Genomic DNA, 20,713 nt, shown 5'->3' with positions numbered 1-20,713 from the left:
TGGAAAAACTCTCACAGGCCCTTTTAATGCTAAAACAGCTTAGCTAAAGGGAAGAGTTAGAGGACAGAGATAGGCTCCATCTTTTCAAGCAAAATAATAATTCGTACCAACTGTACAATATTGCAATTTTCTTAACACTCAGTTTATTAATTGTTTTCATTGACAATGTTTTGTTCATTTTTATAGTTACAACTATACACACTTTATGCACTAGGAAAGGACACTTATTTTATAAAAATCATAAAACATATCCTTATTGTGATTTCTTGATTCTATTCACGGTGAAAAGAGATTTGGAACAAACTAACAATATGGAATCCGGAGAAGCGTCACAGGACTTATTGTTACTCAGAATGCACCATCCTCATGTAATGCTTAGGTGGTTCATGGCTACTGACCAGCACGTTCCTTGGCTCCAGTGGCTCAGTTGGTACACTTTTTTCCAGTGTTAGAAACCTATATTTTAGGTTGTATGCTGTAAGGAATTATAAAAACTAAAGCATCACAATAGATGTCTCACCTGGCAAGTAACTCTGAAAGGCTGGTAGAGCCAAGGTAAAGGCGGCCATGAAAATTTAACAAGTCGGTGTATGTGCCCCAACATTCGTTTCCACTTGGCACAGCCATCTTATGCCTAAGCATGCGAGTGTCAATGACCATTCTGATTCCTTCGCTTGGATTTCTAGAAGTAGGGCTTACGTAATGCTGACATTCAGCATTAGAATGTTTCACAGTCTACACCATGAAGAGGACTAAGAGATAGGTTAGCAAGTTAACCACTCATGTTGAGTGTTTGCATGTGTGCATCATGCACAAAAAGGGTATCACCCTGTTTTTTGACGCACAGAGTGATCCCAAAGTAGAGAACACAAGAGGTCAAAAAACACAACGTGAGTAGACCTTTTGTGTGCATTATATAAGTTCTATACTGTACCGCTATACAGACGGACAGGAGGACAAACCCATCTCAAAAATGTTAAGAGATCCCGGGGCATCAACTATATTCCTCACGAAGGTCCTGTACATTATGGACCTATAAATAAAGGCTGAAATACGTGGACTAAGAAGAGGGTGTAGGGTCATCATATCCTAACACCCTACTAATATATAATTATTATCCATACTATGAACATTCATTATTAATAGAGATACCTGGGTGCCTCAAGATATTTTTAGCTTTTAAAAAACCCCGGCAGGAAAATTGGCACTACATTATCAGACTGCGAGCTGACAGACTTCCTAGGTTTGAAGAGGATAAGTAGATATTACTACTCATTCAGCTACTGCTACTACTACGAGTGTGTGAGAGAGAGAGCATATATACATACATCACCCCCACAAACGTATATAAAGCATGTTTTTGTGTATGGCATGCACCCACTTTCCAACCAACTTGGCTTGGCTCCCCATGCACGAGCAGTGGGACCAAGCCGATTAGGTTGGAAAGTGGGTTGGGACCCTTGGCGCAGGTTTGACTACAGGGCCACCCACTCGTGCCCCGGTGGAGGTAGCACTCTCCATTTGCTCTGGATACTACCCAGATTGACCAGTATTAGCACTGCCTGTGCATGCCTTGAATGCATGTGCATGTCTTACACAAAAAACAAGCGTTATATACTGTGGGGAGGAGATAGCTGTATGAATCCATCAAGAAGAAAGCCCAGGACCACTGAGGCCATCAGTATAGGGCTGCAACATGTTGGTGTTTTAGGGTCATAGGACCATTATATACTTTCAATACCTAATATAGTTTTTTAACCCTTCCCATCCCCCCCCCAAACACAAAGGGATACCTGGGAGTAGATGATGAATTTGTAAAGTTACGCCCCCTTTTTTAACAGTCTACTTAAGAGCTTCCCGGCATAAGATTGAGCCCACCCTGCCTTTAGGAGCGAGGGTACACCAGATGATGAAGCATGCCAATACTAGAGTGGGTGAGGGTTATATAAAAAAGTGTTTCTGCCTTTCCCCACTCTCAGAGTGGAGCTTAGGTTTGACACAGGCTTCTTGCACATACAAAGATTGTGTAGAGGGGATGCTTTTCAGGCCATGAGTAGTTACATATGGAGGAGGTATCCCTCCATCCTTGTATGCAATTAACAAGGGGGATGAGGAGAAATATTTATTTAATGAGGTCCTACACCCACACTCCTCCTAGACTAATGTAACAAAACACAGCACTAGGGTACTTCCTCTTATAAGTCAGTTAGGTCTATAATCAAAGGGGAATCACTAGGCCTAACCAAGGGGTTCACAGGGGATCCAGATGGTCAGATCTTAATGCCCTCACACACCCATAGGGCGCTCCTCGTCAGGCCGGCGCTGCAATGCTAGACTGATCTGGGGGCTCTTTAGCGGAGATCTTTTGATCTGAGTATGCCATTAGATGAGTGCATGTGAGGGGTCATAGGAGTCTAAGGGAACCATAGGAAGGTTTTATGGGGTAATTGTCCCTCGACACAGTAAAAACAAAGATGCTATTTTGAGGTCACAATGTACCCTAATAGCCAACATCTGTGAAATATATAGTAGGGTCGACATGTTTAATGCCTTGGTTGCCAGAAGGGTCAAACAGCATTTCATCAGGACCAAAAAGACGTGTGTTCCTACCCTATATATTTAATTTTGATGTGTGGGAACACCATCAAATCTAGGTTGCCCACTACAGTAGAGGATTCTGCACCTGAATCGATGCAGTGGGGTTGAATCCACTTACAGAGAAATGAAAGAAACATATTTGTAATCTTCATAGGGGGCCTAGCCCCTGCTTTTTCTAGATAATGACATGTGTTACATCATGGTCATTATAGCGCTCCTGATGTGGTGAAGCGCAGGCAAAAACAGTATAGGTTAATAAAAAACAAATAGATATACCCCTTAAATTCTATGGCAGGACCGTAGGCTTCAAATTAGGCTGTTCTTTCTTCCATTTATTAGCTCCAGCAGCCTTACAAAGTACTACAATGCACATATAAAACTACATTTCCCATGAACATAGGGAGAAATGTAAATAAGGAAAAGTCCAACAGAGGTAGCCAATCATGCGCCAAGTCGTCCCATAACCTCCTCTGCCGACGCTCTATCATCCTCTTTCTTCGATGCTCCAGCAGCTTTAAGAAAAGTAGATTTGTTCTTGTCATAATGCTTTCTTACTGTATGTGATTCGCCTATATTTGGTCACTTAGTGCAAAGTAGAGTTTAGTTTGCCATTGCGTATTGGGTTTTTATGCTTAAATGCATTTTTTGCACAGATTTCGGCTGCGGTAGCGCTGTACGCTCCTTCGCGGCTGCTGCTGGTTCCTCAAGCTCTCAGCGCGGTGCGGCCTCCCGCCGCTAGGGAACCGCACGCCCTCTCGCTCTGCACACTCCTCAGTCCGTTTACTCCCGCGCGGCAGCGAGTCGTCGAGTTCCGCTTTTGGAGATTAACGCGGTTCCAACAGTCTCGCTTCAGCCGCGGGGGAAGATCACTGATAGTTTAAACGCGTTTGGGGTAAATACTTTGCAGAGAGCCCCTGCCTGGAGTCTGAACACCCGCGTCGCGGGTAAGAACGTGAAATATACGAAGGAACCGGCCCAGGCAGGTAGTTTCAATTCCCTCAGAATTAAGAGGGCGGTTTGGTCCCAGGCCTGTGAGCAAAATTAAGTGCACGTTCTGTGCTTTTAATTGTCAGGGTTTGCCCTGCTGATTACCCCTAATTTGTTCTGAATTTAAACTGAATTTAACCTTAGCTTTTTTCCATTATGGAATACGAATATTATTATGAGGAGGAGGAGGAGATCCTGTACCTACCTGAAGATGACCATTTTTGTCAGGTCATGCACTCCTCCATCCTGAATGCGGTGTCCCAAGTCGTTGCGCCTTTGGAGAAGAAGATTGACCTTTTGCAAGCGCAATGTAAACAACCCCTCTACCAGAGGGAAGACCTGCCGGGGAACACTCCCCTACCTCCAGGCCAACCCTACACTAGCGCGGTGGATCCCAAACGTAAACGTCCAGACGACGCTGGAGTGGACTCAGACGTTTTTGCTCCCCTCAAGAAGGAATTCATGAAGGCCAAGAACCCCGTGCCACCCAGCCAACCGGAGGAGGTTCTGGGGGAACCTTCTGGAGTTCTGGATGCTGTGGCTACAGTGGACCCAGATGAGTCCCCCCCAAACCTCCGACGGGGATGGGGAATCAGAGAGACCATAGCACCCATCCAAGCCTGCCCAATCAGCATCTTCCGACCTAGGTACGGACCTGCTTAACCCTGATGATCTATTGCACCCTCGCTCATCGCAGTGGGTTCCTGCCCCCATGGTGGCAGCCTACATGGCAGCCAGACTGTGCAATCCCCTTGACCAGGAAGTAAGAAGTTGTCTTCGAGCAGAGTGCCTGAGACCTACCCTAGAGTGCAAGGTACATGCTACGCCCGAAGTAGATCCTAAGATGTCCACCTTTTTAGTGAAGTTTATCTGCGACCCTAAGAAGGACATCAATCGCTCGTTGAGAGCGTGCCAAGATAAGCTCTTGGACACGGCAGGCTCCTTGGCAAAAATGTTGGATATGACCGAAGACGCCAAGGCTTTGGGCACTCTGATCTCCCCGGATACCTTCTCTAGTTGGGCGCAGAGGGCGATAATTTTTCTGGGAAATGCCAATGTGGCAATCTCGACCGAACGTCGCACATCCCTGTTCATAAAAATAGATCCTAAGCTAGGGGAGTTGGCCACCTCCGAAGCGGGGCCAGTGGCAGAGGGTAATCTCTTTGGAGATACCTTTGTGAACGAATTAGGGAAAGTCGTTAACACCTTTAACTCTCTGGACAAGGTCCAAACGTCAATTAAACTGATCTTAACCCCACGTGGCAGAGGGCGCTCGGCCAGCCGCCCTTACAACAGAGCCTCCTTCAAACAGGGTGAGCCAAATAGAGGACAGTGCCAGGATCCGGAAAAGTTCAGGAACTTCTACCCAACCAGGAGTTTCCCCCGTTGCAGGGGTGGCAGAGGACGTGGAGATGGTTCATATAACAACCAACGAGCTAAGAGTCCAGAGTCTGGGGTAGGTGAAGTTGGGAGGCAGACTACAATATTTTCTTCACGATTGGTCTTAGCTCACCTCCGACGCTTGGGTTTTGCAAACTGTCAGCGGGTTTCAGAGAGAGTATTCCGGCATTCCTATTCAGGTCCTTCGCCCCAGACCTATCATTTTCACGCAAGAGCAAAAGGATCTTACAGATGGAGAGATATCAAAATTGTTGCGGAAAGGGGGCGATTACCCCTCCACCCTGCATCCCCGAGGTTTCCTCAGCAACATCTTCTTGGTGGAGAAACAGGACGGGGGCTACCGTCCCGTAATCAACCTTCGGGAATTCAACGGGTGGATTATTTATAGTCATTTCAAAATGGAGGGCATTCACCTCCTGAGGGATCTTCTGCAAGCGCACGATTGGATAGTCCGCCTGGACCTCAAGGACGCTTATCTTACGATCCCAACTTTTCCCCCTCACAGACGCTTCCTGCAGTTCCAGTGGGGTTCTCGGATTTTCGAGTTCGCCTCCCTTCCTTTCGGGCTGTCTTACGCTGCGTGGTGTTTCACCAAGGTGATGAAGTGACAATGTAGCAGCAGTATCTCGGAGGGACGCGGTGCAAAGCATTGTCGAACCTAGCCCGCGATCTCTGGGAATATTGCCTATCCAACCAGATTTTCCTGTCAGCGGAGTACATGCCGGGTTCGTCCAACCAAGTGGCAGACAGGTGCTCTCGTCACTGGAAAGACACCAGTTTATGGCAGCTACACCCCAGTGTTTTCTGGGACATCCAGTATCGATGAGGCCCCATCTAGGTGGACCTCTTTGCCTCCCTTCTGGATGCCCAGCTGGAACGGTACTACAGTTGGCGCCCGGATCCGTAGGCTTCAGCGGTGGATGCCTTCCTCCAGGATTGGAGCAAAGAACAGGGTTACACGTTTCCCCCCTTCGCAATGATCTTGAGGTTATCAACCCAGGTGAGAAGACAACAGGCAGACCTAGTAGTGATCACTCCGATATGGAGGTCACAATCCTGGTTTCCGGTTCTGATTGAACTTTCCTGGGATTTTCCAATCCCTCTACCCCTCGGTCACGATCTCCTCAGGGATCCCCAGGGGAATCCCCACCATCTTCTAGTTACGAGCGGCCTCCGCTTGATGGCCTGGCGGGTTACAGGCAACGTTGGAAAGTCCCAGGCCTTTCTGAGGACGCTGCCATGTTGCTCTCTAAGTCCTGGGCTGAGAGCACCAATAAGAGATATCAGTCCGCATGGTCAGGGTGGGGAAGTTGGTGTCTGCAACAACAGGTGGATCCGTTGGGGGCGGACATAGTCTACATCCTTAACTTCTTAGCCTCGCTAGCAAAGGAGGGCCTGGCCTATCACTTGATCAATCCTTTCGTTCAGCGATTTCGGCAGGCCACGATCCATTGGATAATCGTCCGGTTGGGGAGCATCCTTTAGTTTGTAAATTATTGAGGGGTATAAGATTGTCAGTGCCTCCTGAGCCATGTTACTCAGAGTTATGGGATGTGAACAAAGTTCTATACCTGTTTCGATCCAGGCCATCCAATAAGTATTTGTCGAGGAAGCAAATGTCTGCTAAGCTCGCAATGTTGCTATGTTTGATTTCATGTCGCAGGGTATTGGATGTGAGGGCCCTAGATCTCACGGGACGGGTCTTTATTCTAGAAGGAGTTACTTTTCACATTTCTAGAAGAACTAAGTGTAATTCATGCTCGGTGTCCTATCCTGCTTTTCCTGACATCCCAAAATTGTGCATGGCCAGAGCACGTAAAGCCTACAAAGTGGCGACGATAGACATACGTCCACAGGGCGTGAAACAATTGTTTATTGCGCTTACTAAACCACACGGGTCGGTTTCCTCCCTACAATTGCCCAATGGGTTGGTCCTCGGATTCCACCATCAAAAGGTTTTTCTTTAAACCAGTAGTGTCTCTGGGATCTTTGGTGGTGGACAAGCTTTAAACTAGCCTAATCTGAAGCCTCCGGTCCTGCCATAGAATGCAAAATTTCCAAGCTAAGATGCAGGAAAGTTTCAATTCTATTAAGGACGCGGAGGCCAGGATTAGCCCTCCCGGTTTTCATCAGCTTCCGCCCAGAACATCTGCGTACGTATGGTGAGTAACTGTTTACGGGTTTCTTCCTGCCAAAGAATGTAGTTTGAACCACTGTGATATGCTTGTTTTTGGACATATTATGTTGATCAAGACTGTGGTTTGGAGTTTCTACTCTCTCGGACTTACTTACTTTTCTCTTACCTTAGGATCTGATGCTGGCAAGCAAGAATAACCAAAGACTGCCTAGGTGGTCGAACGAAGAAAGAGGATGATAGAGCATCGGCAGAGGAGGTTATGGGACGTCCTGGCGCATGATTGGCTACCTCTGTCGGACTTTTGTATATTTCCATTTCTCCCTATGTTCATGGGAAATGTAGATTTTTATGTGGATTGTAGTACTTTGTAAGACTGCTGGAGCTAATAAATGAAAGAAAGAAAAGCCTAATCCTCGCCCTTAATAGAATTGAAACTTCCCTGCACGTTAGCTAGGAAATTTTGCATTACACATCAATTGTTACATGCTAATATGTGTGCTGAGGACACAGGTATGTGAACATTAGATGCCAATAGTGACCTAGAACATATGAAGCATTTAAGGTGATGTTAAGAAATGATGATGTTCCTGTAAACATAAATTGAACATTGCTCCAGACCTTACCTAACAATCAAGATAGATGTACCTCATAGGTTTAGGCAGAGGTACGCGCCTCTGCTGTGTGACTAACTGGTGTACAGCAAACAGTAACCATAGATAAGGGTCCAGATAAAATGGAATGTGATATTTTGAGGAAATAAGGTAAAAATAAAGATCAAAGTAAAAATGTACATGAGGCCTGTAAGTAAGACTTAGTTCAGAGGGGCTAAGCCATTAGAGACTTACGTGGTCCAGGGGTGTAATGCAGACGTTGGAGAGTGCTGGGCTGAGCGATGATCCTTAAGGTACTCCGCAGATGAGTTTGAGTGAGCTCTGAGGTGTGTGTGTGTGTGTGGGGGGGTTAAAGCACTGGTGACGAGGGCGTGAGGGACAGTTTTTCTAGTATTGCATGGGAGTCATTTGAAGATCTTCCTCTGCATCTACAGGGTGTAGAAGCTGGATGCGGTGACAGCATTGACTCGTTTAGCCATTTTCAGTTTGCTGTCGATGATTATTTGAGCTGCCTTGCATGGGTTCTGGGAGTGGGTTTGAGTTTAACCGGCCACCAGTTGGAGTCCAATGGTGAGGTATTCTTGCCAAAGATCAGTACTTCTGTCTTTTCAAAGTTGAGCTTGAGAAAGTTGGCTTTCATGCAGTTAGTGATTTTGGTCATACTGACTTTGCTTATGCAGGCGGTGAACTTGTTTCTTATGCTGGGAGTCTTGCCCGAGAGGGAGAGTAAGAGATACTTGGTGTTGGCGTAGGAGAGGATATTGATGTTGTGTGAGCAGATGAAGCTGGCCAGAGGGACCATGTATGCTCTGAAGAGGAATGGCTGAGGGATGAACCTTGAGGCACTCCACAGAAGAGTTTGCCGGGTTCCAGGGAGTAGGGTGTTAAGAAGGAGCACTGCAGAGTGGGTCCTAGGAGAAACATACCTGTGAAGCTCTTGGGTGCCCAACTGCTCAAATTACAGAACTGAATGCACTTCTCTTAGCCTTTCAGAAAACTGACAAATTAATCTGTTCCTACCTTAATTGTACCAATTCAACATTTTGTGTGCAAGGATACGAAGTTGATTTACATTGAGAGACCAATGATTACAAAAACTCATGGGGAAAGCCAGTACAATCTATCCAGATTTGGGTTTGGACAGCCTCCCTCCGACAATGGTGATGGATTAAACCCAGATCAGTTGACTGGTGGTGAGTGTTTGATTTGCTCAAACGCTCTGTCCATCATCCCCTTTGGTATCGCTTTGTTCGCCCTAAGTTGGCCGTTATGCCCAGACGTGGGTCTCTTGCTCACTTTGCCACTGGATTCTAGATAACCTGGCTGATGAGGGTTATGAACCCGAAACCGGTCCCAGGATGCTTGTTTCCGGTCCAGGGAAGACATGGCTTGGCAGTTCGGGCTGGACTGTTCCCATGAGGCACAGGGTCAGAATGATTTGCATATGGCCATGTCTGAACTGGGGTGGTGGAGTGAGCTAAAGAATGGTGATGGATTAAACCCAGATCAGTTGACTGTGGGTGAGTGTTTGATTTGCTCAAACGCTCCGTCCATCATCCCCTTTGGTATCGCTTTGTTCGCCCTAAGTTGGAAGGGTATGCCCAGACGTGGGTGCCTTGCTCACTTTGCCACTGGATTCAAGATAGCCTGGCTGATGAGGGTTATGTAAATGTAAATGTGTTTGTATTTATATAGCGCACTTCTGCCCAGAGGTCTCGTAGCGCTGTATTCATACCGCTGTGGAACCCATCCTGGCTTTCCTGTGAAATGTCCACTCCTGGGCACCCCAAGGTGAAGCCAGGCATCCAAGCGCTGCTGGGGCCGTTGTGGAGATTAAGCAAGCTATTGCCCAGAGTCACAGAGTGGGACCCATGATTAGACTAGGCACCAAGGCGAGAATTATCAGGTCCGGGGAAATTGAATCCAAGAGCCGCCGAGGCGGGAATTACACCCTGGTCCCGGGCCAGACCTCTGCATCAGGGTCTGCCACTTTAACCATTGAGCCACGCTTCTGAATCCGAAACCGGTCCCAGGATGCTTGTTTCCGATCCAGGGAAGACATGGCTTAGCAGTTCAAGCTAGACTGTTCCCATGAGGCACAGAGTCAGAGTAATTTTCATATGGCCATGTCTGAACTGGGGTGGTGGAGTGAGCTACAGAACGGTGATGGATTAAACCCAGACCAGTTTACTGGGGGTGTTTGATTTGCTCAAACGCTCCATCCATCAACCCCTTTGGCATTGCTTTGTTCGCCCTAAGTTGGCAGGGTATGCCCAGGCTTTGTTCGCCCTAAGTTGGCAGGATTTGCCCAGACGTGGGTCACTTGCTCACTTTGCCACTGGATTCAAGTTAGCCTGGCTGATGAGGGTTATGAACACGAAACCGGTCCCAGGATGCTTGTTTCCGGTCCAGGGAAGACATGGCTTGGCAATTCGGGCTGGACTGTTCCCATGAAGCACAGGGTCAGACTGATTTGCATATGGCCATGTCTGAACTGGGGTGGTGGAGTTAGCTAGAGAATGGTGATTGATTAAACCCAGATCAGTTGACTGGGGATGAGTGTATGATTTGTTCAAACGCTCCATCCATCATCCCCCTTGGTATCACTTTGTTCGCCTTAAGTTGGCAGGGTATGCCCAGACGTGGGTCCCTTGCTCACTTTGCCACTGGATTCAAGATAGCCTGGTTGATGAGGGTTATGAAAGCGGAAGTGGAGGCAAGATGGCCGCAGGGGTAGTAAGCTCTGACACCGAGCTCCTGGCTTCACCAAAAACATCCTAAACAGAGCCCCCCCCTAGCGCTGCCCAACACCGGAATGACGACCGAAGCTCAAGACGGATAAGTGAAGCCTGTCCCGCCTTAGGAAAGCAGAGTCCCGCCGCCCGATCTCGCTCTACATTGATCGATGCCCCTCTGCCCTCCTTGCGACCCCAGGACACTCACCCACTTTATGCAGATCAGCGCCGGATCCAGCATCCCATCATCATCGCCACTACCAGGAACGAAGAACTCCTCAACTCAAGCCCGCCTAATAGTTCAGGACTTCAATCCACCACCGGAGCTCCGTGACTCTCGCCTCCGGTAAGCCCCTGCGCCTGTCCCCAAAATGGCGGCTATTAAGGACATCGCCTGACGAGAGCCTCCTCCGGAGCCGCTCTCTTTCACCCTGCAAGCGCATGGACGGCCAAATGAACACCAAGCCACAGCCCTGATCGTTAGAAATAACAAGCAGTCCCTTCAACGAAGCTGCAGGCTCTTCTCCGCCTCAGACTTCACGCCTGTCTCCAAAATGGCGGACAAAGTAGACGCCGCCTGACCCGAACATACTCCGGAGTCGCCCTTGACATTCAAAAAGGTAATGGCCACGGCAGGGGCGCCAAGCTACAGCCCGATCCACCTCTAGTGTAACTATAAGTCCCCTCCCCGGCTCTCTTTGCTGCCCATCACCGCCTGTCCCCAAAATGGCAGATAAAGACGCCGCCTGCAAGGTAACGACTACTACGTGGGCGCCAAGCGACAGCCCTATCTTCCTCCTTTTTTGTAATAAAAAGTCTCCCACCGGCTCCCTCTGCTCCCCACAGCCGCCGGCCTTGTGCCTGACCCCAAAATGGCGGCCAAAGAAGACATTGCCTGACTTCACAGTGATTTTTGACTGATAAACTCGAGAGGGGCATCTAACAGGGGGACAACGGAACGTCCTCTTTCACTATCCACATCCACTTCCCCCAAAATGACCAAGGAGGCCCTGTAGACTCAAAATTCCTTACCCTTACACCAGACAAGGTGCAACTCTATCAGAATGATCATGGATGATAGAGCTTATTAACAGCAACCTTAGAACTGCGTCAGGTCAGATCCCGTACTGAGCTGGCTGTTGGTGTGTACGTCTGGGAGGCTTTCTGCATGTCCTCTCCTGACCAGAACCTCCATCTCACTCCATTCTCAAGACGCTAGTCTACAAAAGTCCAACTTCCAATTGAGTCCGATCACCTGCAAACTCCCAAGCAGTACCACACGGGCTTTAAGACCCTCTCCACCGGCCTGGAACGCCTCCCTCAACACTCCACGGGAACACCTCGGTTCGTCACCCTGGGCCACCTAAGCTCCAAGCTTCACATCGCAACTCACCTAGGCTCTCCCACCCTCTACTATCCTCACGATGGCCCGGGACCAACCTCCCCCTCCTCCTCCTATCCCACTTGCCCACCTCAAACCTCACAGTCGGAACTCCTTCACCATCATCTTCCCCCCCTCCTCTCTACAAAGCTTCGACGCACTTTCAAGCAGAAACTCATCCACAAACATAAAGAAACCCTAATCATTGACATCTATCACTCGACCTCCACAGGACCGATGAAGATGGACCTAATATTCCACACCGAAAGACCCGAATATTGGGTCTCCACAATCAGAACGCGGATGTTCATCGCCAAAACCACCTCCACTGCTCACAGCTGCAAATTAACTACGATTCTTCCGTTCAGATCAGTTGGCAGGGGCTATACAACCGTGACTATCTTCACCAATGGCACAGTCCTCATACAAGCCAACAATGATAACCTGGAAGCTTTTGACTCCTTATTTCCCTCTCTCAAGTCAGCCCCTCCTACCCCGCCGCACCTCGCGTCAACACCCTCACCGTCCACTCCCTCTACAGACAGAGAAGACCGCGACACGACCCATCCCGATCCACACACAGCCCGTCAGGCTCCCCCCCTCCCCCGCCGCATCCCACCCCCCACGCCCATCCATCCACCACCAACAGGAAACGCAACTCTCAACCCCTACCCCCCCCTTACCACCTCACCCCCCCATAGCTATCGCCCACCCCCGAGGACAATCACCCCCCGGTCAACAGGCAGTCCACAGCCAACGAGCCTCCCCTCTAATCTCCCCCCTACTCTCAAACCTCCCCCGCCCTATCCTCCTCCCGACCCTCTCCCCTTCCCCCCCCATGTCCAATCTCCCACCCAGCCCTCTTCCCACACCACCCCCTCCCTCTACCCCGATCCCTATCTCTCAACCCACTCTCCCGAACCACAACACGCTCGGCCCCACTGCAGTTGCCCACAACCCCCCAATTGATTCCATAACCAAATGGCTCTCAGCCTTGGAAAAACAGGTCGACTCCATCACCCAAGGCCTAATAGAAACCCTCCTCAACCTCGGTATAGCCTGTATTCCCCCTAAACCCCCTCCCCGAACGCCCCTCCTCGCCAACTCCAACATCACCCAGGGTCCCATAGTACCCCTCAATGCTCAATATAATCCCCCCAAACCTCCCAATACCCCTCCCCGAACGCCCCTCCTCGCCAACGCCATCATCTCCCAGGGACCCACAGTAGCCCCCAATACTCACCCGATCGATCCCTATCCCAAGGTCCTAGCTTCCAGTCCCAAAAAAACTGAACTCTCTAGAGCCCCATGGACCAGGCCTCTGACGACTAACTCATCTCACACCCTAGCAGGCTCAAAACACCTGACCACCAGACCACTCAGATCAGAAGCCCCTATGTCAGACATTGAAGCAGCATTACTAGCCACGACCTACGACTCTCCCATCTCAGTCTCACCTAAATCCAAAATCCAAGTAATCACTGGTTACCGGAAAGATCAACCCACCCTCAAACGACAAAGATTACGAATCCTCACCGCCATACCCAGAGAAGTTAAAGACAAAACCTCCAGCATTCAGGAGAGAATCACCAACTGCCTCCTAATGAACTGCAGATCGGCCTCATTACATGCAACGGACATAGCTGAAGCCATCCTCACACACGACATAGACGTTGCGTTCCTCACTGAGACCTGGCTAAATAAGTCATCGCCCCCCTGCCTAGACATGCTGGTTCCACCAGGATTCTCCCTCATCTCCAAAGACAGGATAGAACAACGAGGAGGTGGAGTTGCTATCATCCACAAGGACAGCTGGAACATCACAGAAACCTCCCCCTTTGAATACAACTCATTTGAATGCCTATCCGCTTCCATCAAAACCAAAGACAATGACTCTCTACTCTGCCATCTACTTTATCACCCCCCGGGCAGAAACAATGAGTTTGGAGACCAACTATCCAACCTGATCGCTCAAGACGCTCTCGGCGATTCCAAAAACATAATTCTTGGTGACCTGAATCTCCGATGGAATGAATCCCATAACCCTCCAATTAGATCGCTATCCAACCTCCTCGCCGATAACAACCTCACTCAACATTGCACCAAAGAGACACATTACAAAGGAGCAAACTGGACGCCATCATTGCACAACAGTCTTTATTTGTTATTAAATAATGAAGATTGCTGTGGTATGCTTGCGGGAATTCCATACATCGTTACTGTTTCCCAACGTGTAGTTTTCTGTAAAAATGTTCTAATTTCCTCCTCCACATGGGAGGCTCGAAGTTTCCATTTGGCCTTCTATTCCGACCTTGAAAGCAGAGTTCAACAGAATGAGTCGAATAAGGGCTCTTTTGTCCCAGGTAGAAGTCGCCCTTACATCTGTGCGTGAAACTTTCGTCCTTCACGTTGCTAACACTCGTACTGAGGTACATGCCTTATTAAATACAGATCTGCCCCTGGATTTTGGTGCTTTGATTCACACAATCTTTAATGCCTCTTCTACCACGGGCCTGGCACACTTTTTTAGAGTAGTAAGTTCTGGCCTTGTGACCTCATTTCAAGCTATATTTGGTGTGATAAAAGCATTTTTTCATTCGTTTTTTTCGAGTGCTTTGGCGGTTTCCCGCTAATTCTCACTTTGGGAGTGGGCGTACTGCTGCTAATTTGCTTACTCCAAAATTTAAGCACATTCTGTGCCCCACAACGGTCTGCCCTGGCTGCTTCAGCTTCGTTACCTTAGCTTGAATACTAAGGATCGCTACCTCTGGCGACGGAGTGTGGTGTAAGGTTTATCTTTCCCTGGATTTGTGTCTCTGCAACACGGTGTCTCCTGACCCGGATTTTAATCTACTAATGAGTCCCTTAGTTGCTCTTGAACTATATTGGTCTGGTTTCGGGATTATGGCCTGGGCAGCAGGCTCATGGAGTCCTGGGCAATTGGAACATATGGACTGCGGCCAATGACTTTCTGGCACACAATTATCTCGAAGAAAGCCAGAGTTGTCCTCTGATGGTGCTAGAGGCTCAGACTATTGAAGAACATGTATATTCATTTCCATTATTGCATTGGATGGCTGAAATGTTCACGGATGATAACAACGACTTTCTGTTGGAGGCGTTTGCAACATACTGTGCCGATACGCTGTTGGATTGAAGTGAGACTTTTTGCTTCATAGTGGCGTACTGGACTTGTGACTTTTTTTCAATGATGTCTTAAATGTTTCTACTTTTTTTAAATCTTATTCACACCATGGCCACCCATGAATGTTTTAATAAATTGGATACTTTTTAATTCGGATTTTTACTCCCAATTATCATGTTTGGCAAAATTTCTGAACTTGGTTCTGTCTCATTCAAACTTGAACTCTGCGTTCTATAAATGTTGCCCCCTTTATTGTGCGTTCTCCGATCAAGGGAGGGTGTAGTGTGGCCTAAGACTAGTTTGCACACTGTAAAGATGGGGTTCACACAATTTGATAGAAGGTAAATTAATTATTTTTTATCAGCATACATGAAGAGACCTCCAGCTCCTTCTCTAGCTTCTTCTTACTGGCACATCTTCAAGACATAACATTCTAAGTATCATAGCAACTAACAGAGAGTTCTATTAAGCATAGATCTATTGAGCATAGATCCCAACACATCTCCCCCATTACAATTAATAAAGTAAATACAATATGAACAATAATAATGCAGTTATTCGGAAAAAACAAGAATATTTTAAGGAGCACAACATTTCGCAACATTACCACAGCTCCAAGCAGAACCATCTGTTAAAATGAGAACATTCCTTTTGACATATTTAATGTGTATAGGTTGAGAGAACTTGCTGTCACCTTTAACTACAAATCTTCCCTTCTTTGTCACTACCCAATCACCCACTTTGAAATCATTCTCACGTACTCTCATTCTCAAGTTATACGATAGTGCAGTATTACTTTGTTGTTTGTCAACACTGTGCTTCACTTCTTTACGATCGATCCACACACACTTCTTGTTTCTCAACCAACCTGGAATTTCTTTCACCCCAGGCTCACGACCTTTAAGAGAAATGAACGGTGAAATACCAGTAACCGAGTGCGGAGTAACTCTGTAGGACCACATCATCTTTTTTAGTTCGTCATACCAAGTTAAACCATTAGTAAGAGATAATTGAATATTTTCCATTAATAACTTATTCACTCTTTCTACTAGACCGTTAGCTTGTGGCCTGAATAACGCCACTCTTTCATGACAAAATCCCATCCCATTCAGGAATTCTCTCATCTCCCTAGAAACCAATTGCACTCCGTTATCCGATACTAAAGTTTTCGGAATCCCTTCACTCAAGAATGCTCTTTCTAAAAACCCTATTACTCTCTTTGTATCTATAAACTCAGTTGACTCCACTATAAACCATTTAGAATGGTAATCCACTAGTACCATCAAAAATTTGTTGCGCATTCCCAGTTTATGAATTGGACCCAAAAAATCAATAGCTAATTTCTCCCATGGATGTTCTGGAAACTTAACGCACTGGAGGGGAGGTTGTCTGACCATTTTGGTTTTGTCGCTACTTGCACACGCGTAACAATTCTTTACGATTTCGTCAATTTCCCCATCCATCCCTGGCCACCAGTAGGATTCTCGAATTCTTCTTTTTGTCATGTTGCGACCTAAATGGCCTTCATGTGCTAGGTTCATAATTTTAGTTCTAAGACGGCATGGTGGAACCAATCTATTTCTACGCCACAATTTTCCTTCTGCAACACTTAATTCTCCCTCCACATGAAAAAAACTTTTTAATCGAATATCACTACAAGATTCTTTAGACCAACCTCCAGACACATTATTCATAACTATTTTTAGTAGATGATCATCACTCATAGCACCTTCCCACTCAACTCTATCAAATGCCAAAATTTCATTGCAACTGGCATTAATTTTGTCACCCACAAACTCCTCTGACACTGCTTCAATTGGCATCCTAGACAAATAATCTGCCACAACATTTCTTTCACCTCGGACGTATTCCATATCAAAATTGTACTCAAGAACTGACAGAATCCATTTAGATATCCTAGGGGTAACATTCCCTTCTAGGCCTCTACCACCTTTGAATAAATGCACCAGGGGCTTGTGATCTGTTATTACTCTAAAAGGCAAACCCCACAGAAAATATCTAAAATGCTTGATACCCCAAGTACAAGCGAGAGCTTCTCTCTCAATTACTGAATAAGACGTTTCCGCTCCTTGAAGTCTTCTGGACGCAAAACCTATAAATCTTTCAACGCCACCAGAAATTTGGGTCAATACTGCTCCAAGCCCTACACTACTTGCATCTGTAGTGTTCTATTAAGCATAGATCTATTGAGCATAGATCCTAACACACACGTTATGCTAGCATGGCTTATTAGAAGTATAAACGCCATTTTATCTTTTGCTGCTTTTGCACACAACACTGCATTTAGCTGTTTTTGTAAGTTAGGCTGCGCAAATGTCTTCACATGGGAAAGGCTTGTTTTCGACATGTCTAGACTTACATCGTAACCCTAGTCAGCACCATGAGTGCTGAAGCCGTCAAGGTTATCATAACATGGTAGCTGTTGTTCGAACTGATCGGCTAACGCTTTTTAGACACAACAAATGGCAGCTGCGAGCCAACTGAAATCCTGGCGCCTTTATTATTACACTGCAGCCATGATTTCACACACTTGGAAGAATTTCCGTTTCCAGGGATGCAGAGAGCTTTTGCTGATCCTGATGTGATTTACTCTTGCTGAGCTGAGAGGTAATGGGGTCTCCCACACAAGCCTAAGAGATCTTCTTTAGTTTATAAAACATAATTCCTAGATAGGGAGGGTGTTATAACTAGGCACAATACGACCTGTTTTCACCATCATTTTAATTTGATTTCTCCCTTTGTGTTTTATGGAATTGTAATAATGCTGACCATATTATTTCTAGTCATATGTCTGCTTATGTTGGCAAAGATACTGCACCTGAGAGCACGTCGTTTTAACCTTACCTGTATCTCTTATTTACTCCTGTTGTGGACTGGTATGAGAGTATAACAAAAGAGTGTTCTCACTTCCCACCATTCCTGAGTTGGTCCTAAGTCGCATGTTCTAGGTTGTCTAATCATTGGTTACTTTGCTATAGGACGAAGAGCTAATGTGACACTGATGCTAGATGGTTCGTGTTTTCTAGGTACTGAGGTGAGTTTCTGGTACACCACAATTCACTGATGACCTGGGCCTCTGCGCACAGTTCTGTGTAGGAGCTGGATCCTTGCAACACACCCAAAGCCATATTTATAAGCAGTTTTTCTGTGAGCAGGCGAGGCCAACTCCAGTAGTACTCGTGAATTTCCAGGAGAAAATCAAATCTCTTCCTCGAAAGCCTTTCTGTGAGTCAAGCCCTCAGTGTTTTAGGTTCTAGTGGTATGGAGGTAGTAGGAGCCTGGCATCACTCTTATGTTTTGCTCTTATGTTACACCTCATAACCTAATGTATACACTTACATAAAAAAGGGCTCAAAACTAATGCTTCATGTGGGATGAAAAAAAGGTGGTGGGCTTCAGGAAAAGGAGGGGGTAAAAAGAGGAACAAATGGAATACTTTCAAAAGAGGCATGGTCTATTTAATGAAGGCCATTGTTTAAACTGTGAAATTATATCTTGTGCTTCACGCAGTGTATCACCTCACCAGAATTTGGGTTTCCCTGTGGATTTTCTGTTATTATATATGGGCATATCACACAACACAGAATATATGGCTAAAGCAAGCCAGACCTGTGGCTTTGACAATGCTTCTTTGCGGTATCAGATGAAATAAGTGACAATGTGTTTGACAACTTTCTACCTTCTTCACACATTCTCAAAGAAAATGTAATTACAACCGATATGTATGTGACCATTATTCTGTGTGTTCTACAGAGAGGCACAGAACTGGAGGAGCATGAAGTCTGAACACCTTTATGACCAACTGACAGACAATGTGAGAAGCTTGCACTGTGTTCAGCATCGGCTCCCGAGCTCTCAGTCATGAACAACCATCCACAAACTAAACTCATCCAGGTCACAAGAAACACTATTCAAGAGGCATATGTTGCATGAAAAAAATGACAAAGACATTTAGAAAAACAAATACTCTTAGGTAATGCAAGGTGAAATAAAACATGTAAAATGTAAATAGGGACTGCTAACATGGGTTACCTTAATGAATTTGACAAGCATTATTAAGAAGTCGATCAGTGTTTTGCCTGTAAGGTTAAGATTATAAATATAGGGCCCTGTGGAGACCGGTTTCAAAAATCGGTTTTTAATAACTGTCTGGTGTCAGATCTGGTAGGATCTGCCCCACTCAAAGTCCTGTTTATAACGAGAGATATTTGGCTCTGTAGATACTAACCAAAGACCTTTGGGTAAAACAAAGATACAGTGGTGATTTACTGCTCTGAAGTACCTAAAATGTTCTATAAAACAGTAATAAAAGATGTTACACAAAGCAGCCAACAACCCAAAAACTACCAAAACTAAAGAAAATAAAAATCTGCACATATGTATTGTTGTCAAGTTGAAGCGTTCACATCCATGTGGAAAGAATCCAGCTATGTTAAATGTTGCTGCTAAAGTTCTCCTGTAAATACAGTAGGGCATGATTTTACTGGGTCGATGAAAGAATCCTAGAAAACATGCCGAGTGGTATCAACCTATACGATGGAGCTACTTCATAATGACAAAAGAACATGAGTTGAAAAATGCCTCAACTTGTCCCATTTAGGAAGCAAGTATGTTGTCCTGCAGTTTTGTTACATTGCTTACACCTGGCAATGAAGCAATTTTAAATCTTTGCATTCCAAGTGCCACGGCCATAAAATAATTATAATCTGAAACCAGCGCCACTTGGGCTTTGTATCACCTACAGTTCACAACATTCAGACAGGTGCAGGTGTGTAACTCCAAACAACGCTGGTGCACAGGTTCATGCGACCGTCACTGTTTAATCTCCGGTGAGTTCGAATGCCCTTGGGTGTCAGGGGAGGTGAGCACAGCTCAGCACCAAACTCTAAATGCAGAAAGAGTCTCTCTGGCAGCGAGAGCAGATGTGCCTCTATTAACTGCAGCCTCGGGAGAGTTGACAGCACCGCACACACAGCATTGCACAGCTCCAGCCTCTCCCTGCATAGACTACCTTACCAAGCTCACTGCACAGAGTAGTAAACCCCATTGCACTTCACGTGGTACTGGCCATGCTGACGAAAATCCCACCGTATAGGCAAGGCGGGAGTGGAACTACAGCTGAGCAGCTGCCACAATGAGCCACTGAACTGAGGGCACATGGGGATTCAGCAGACCTAGGCTCTCCAACCCCTACCTCTTGGACAAACCCGCCACACCCTCATCAGCCCACGGCTCTGCAAGACCCCCACGACTGATACTTAAGGGAGAACTCCCCAGAAAGGAAAGTGCTGTACCTCTGGGGTGCTGCTCTCCTCCATTTTACTGCCACTGATGCCGGGACCAGGTCCAATGTGACGAACAAGCACAATCGCCTACAAGAACAAACCCGAAACACGCAACGCCTACATAAAGAAAGAGAAAGGCAGGTAATATTTGCTAAATGGCTACACCGAAGTCACTACCGGCAAGAAATACCCAGCCAAAACCACGAAAATCAGACGGTCTCACCACACGAATTTATAGCCAAGTATATGATCTTACCAAAAGTCGTCATAATTGTACTCGAAGCGATGAAGTATTTTGATAAAAAGCAAATGTAAGTTGTAAACCCGATTTCAAACCTAAGCATTTTAAAATATGAGCCGTTATTTCTTATGTTTTTAAAAAAGAAAGCTTATTCTACATTCTTTTGACTCC

At 46.4% G+C, this 20,713-nt stretch overlaps 1 protein-coding gene across 1 annotated transcript in view; it reads right to left on the bottom strand.

Moving 5' to 3' along the window:
• The window catches only part of SRBD1 (S1 RNA binding domain 1), a 781,048-nt gene extending 760,635 nt beyond the window's left edge, over window positions 1–20,413 (bottom strand). The window contains exon 1 of the mRNA XM_078649673.1: window positions 20,311–20,413. Coding sequence (XP_078505799.1) covers window positions 20,311–20,334 — 24 coding nt within the window. The 5' untranslated portion in view covers window positions 20,335–20,413. The remainder of the gene's footprint in view (window positions 1–20,310) is intronic.
• Between the last annotated feature and the right edge of the window lie 300 nt (window positions 20,414–20,713).

Source organism: Lissotriton helveticus, chromosome 6, assembly GCF_964261635.1.
Source record: "Lissotriton helveticus chromosome 6, aLisHel1.1, whole genome shotgun sequence".
NCBI lineage: Eukaryota > Metazoa > Chordata > Amphibia > Caudata > Salamandridae > Lissotriton > Lissotriton helveticus.
The sequence above is the reverse complement of the archived record's forward strand: the minus strand, read 5'-3'. Positions and strand labels throughout refer to the sequence as shown.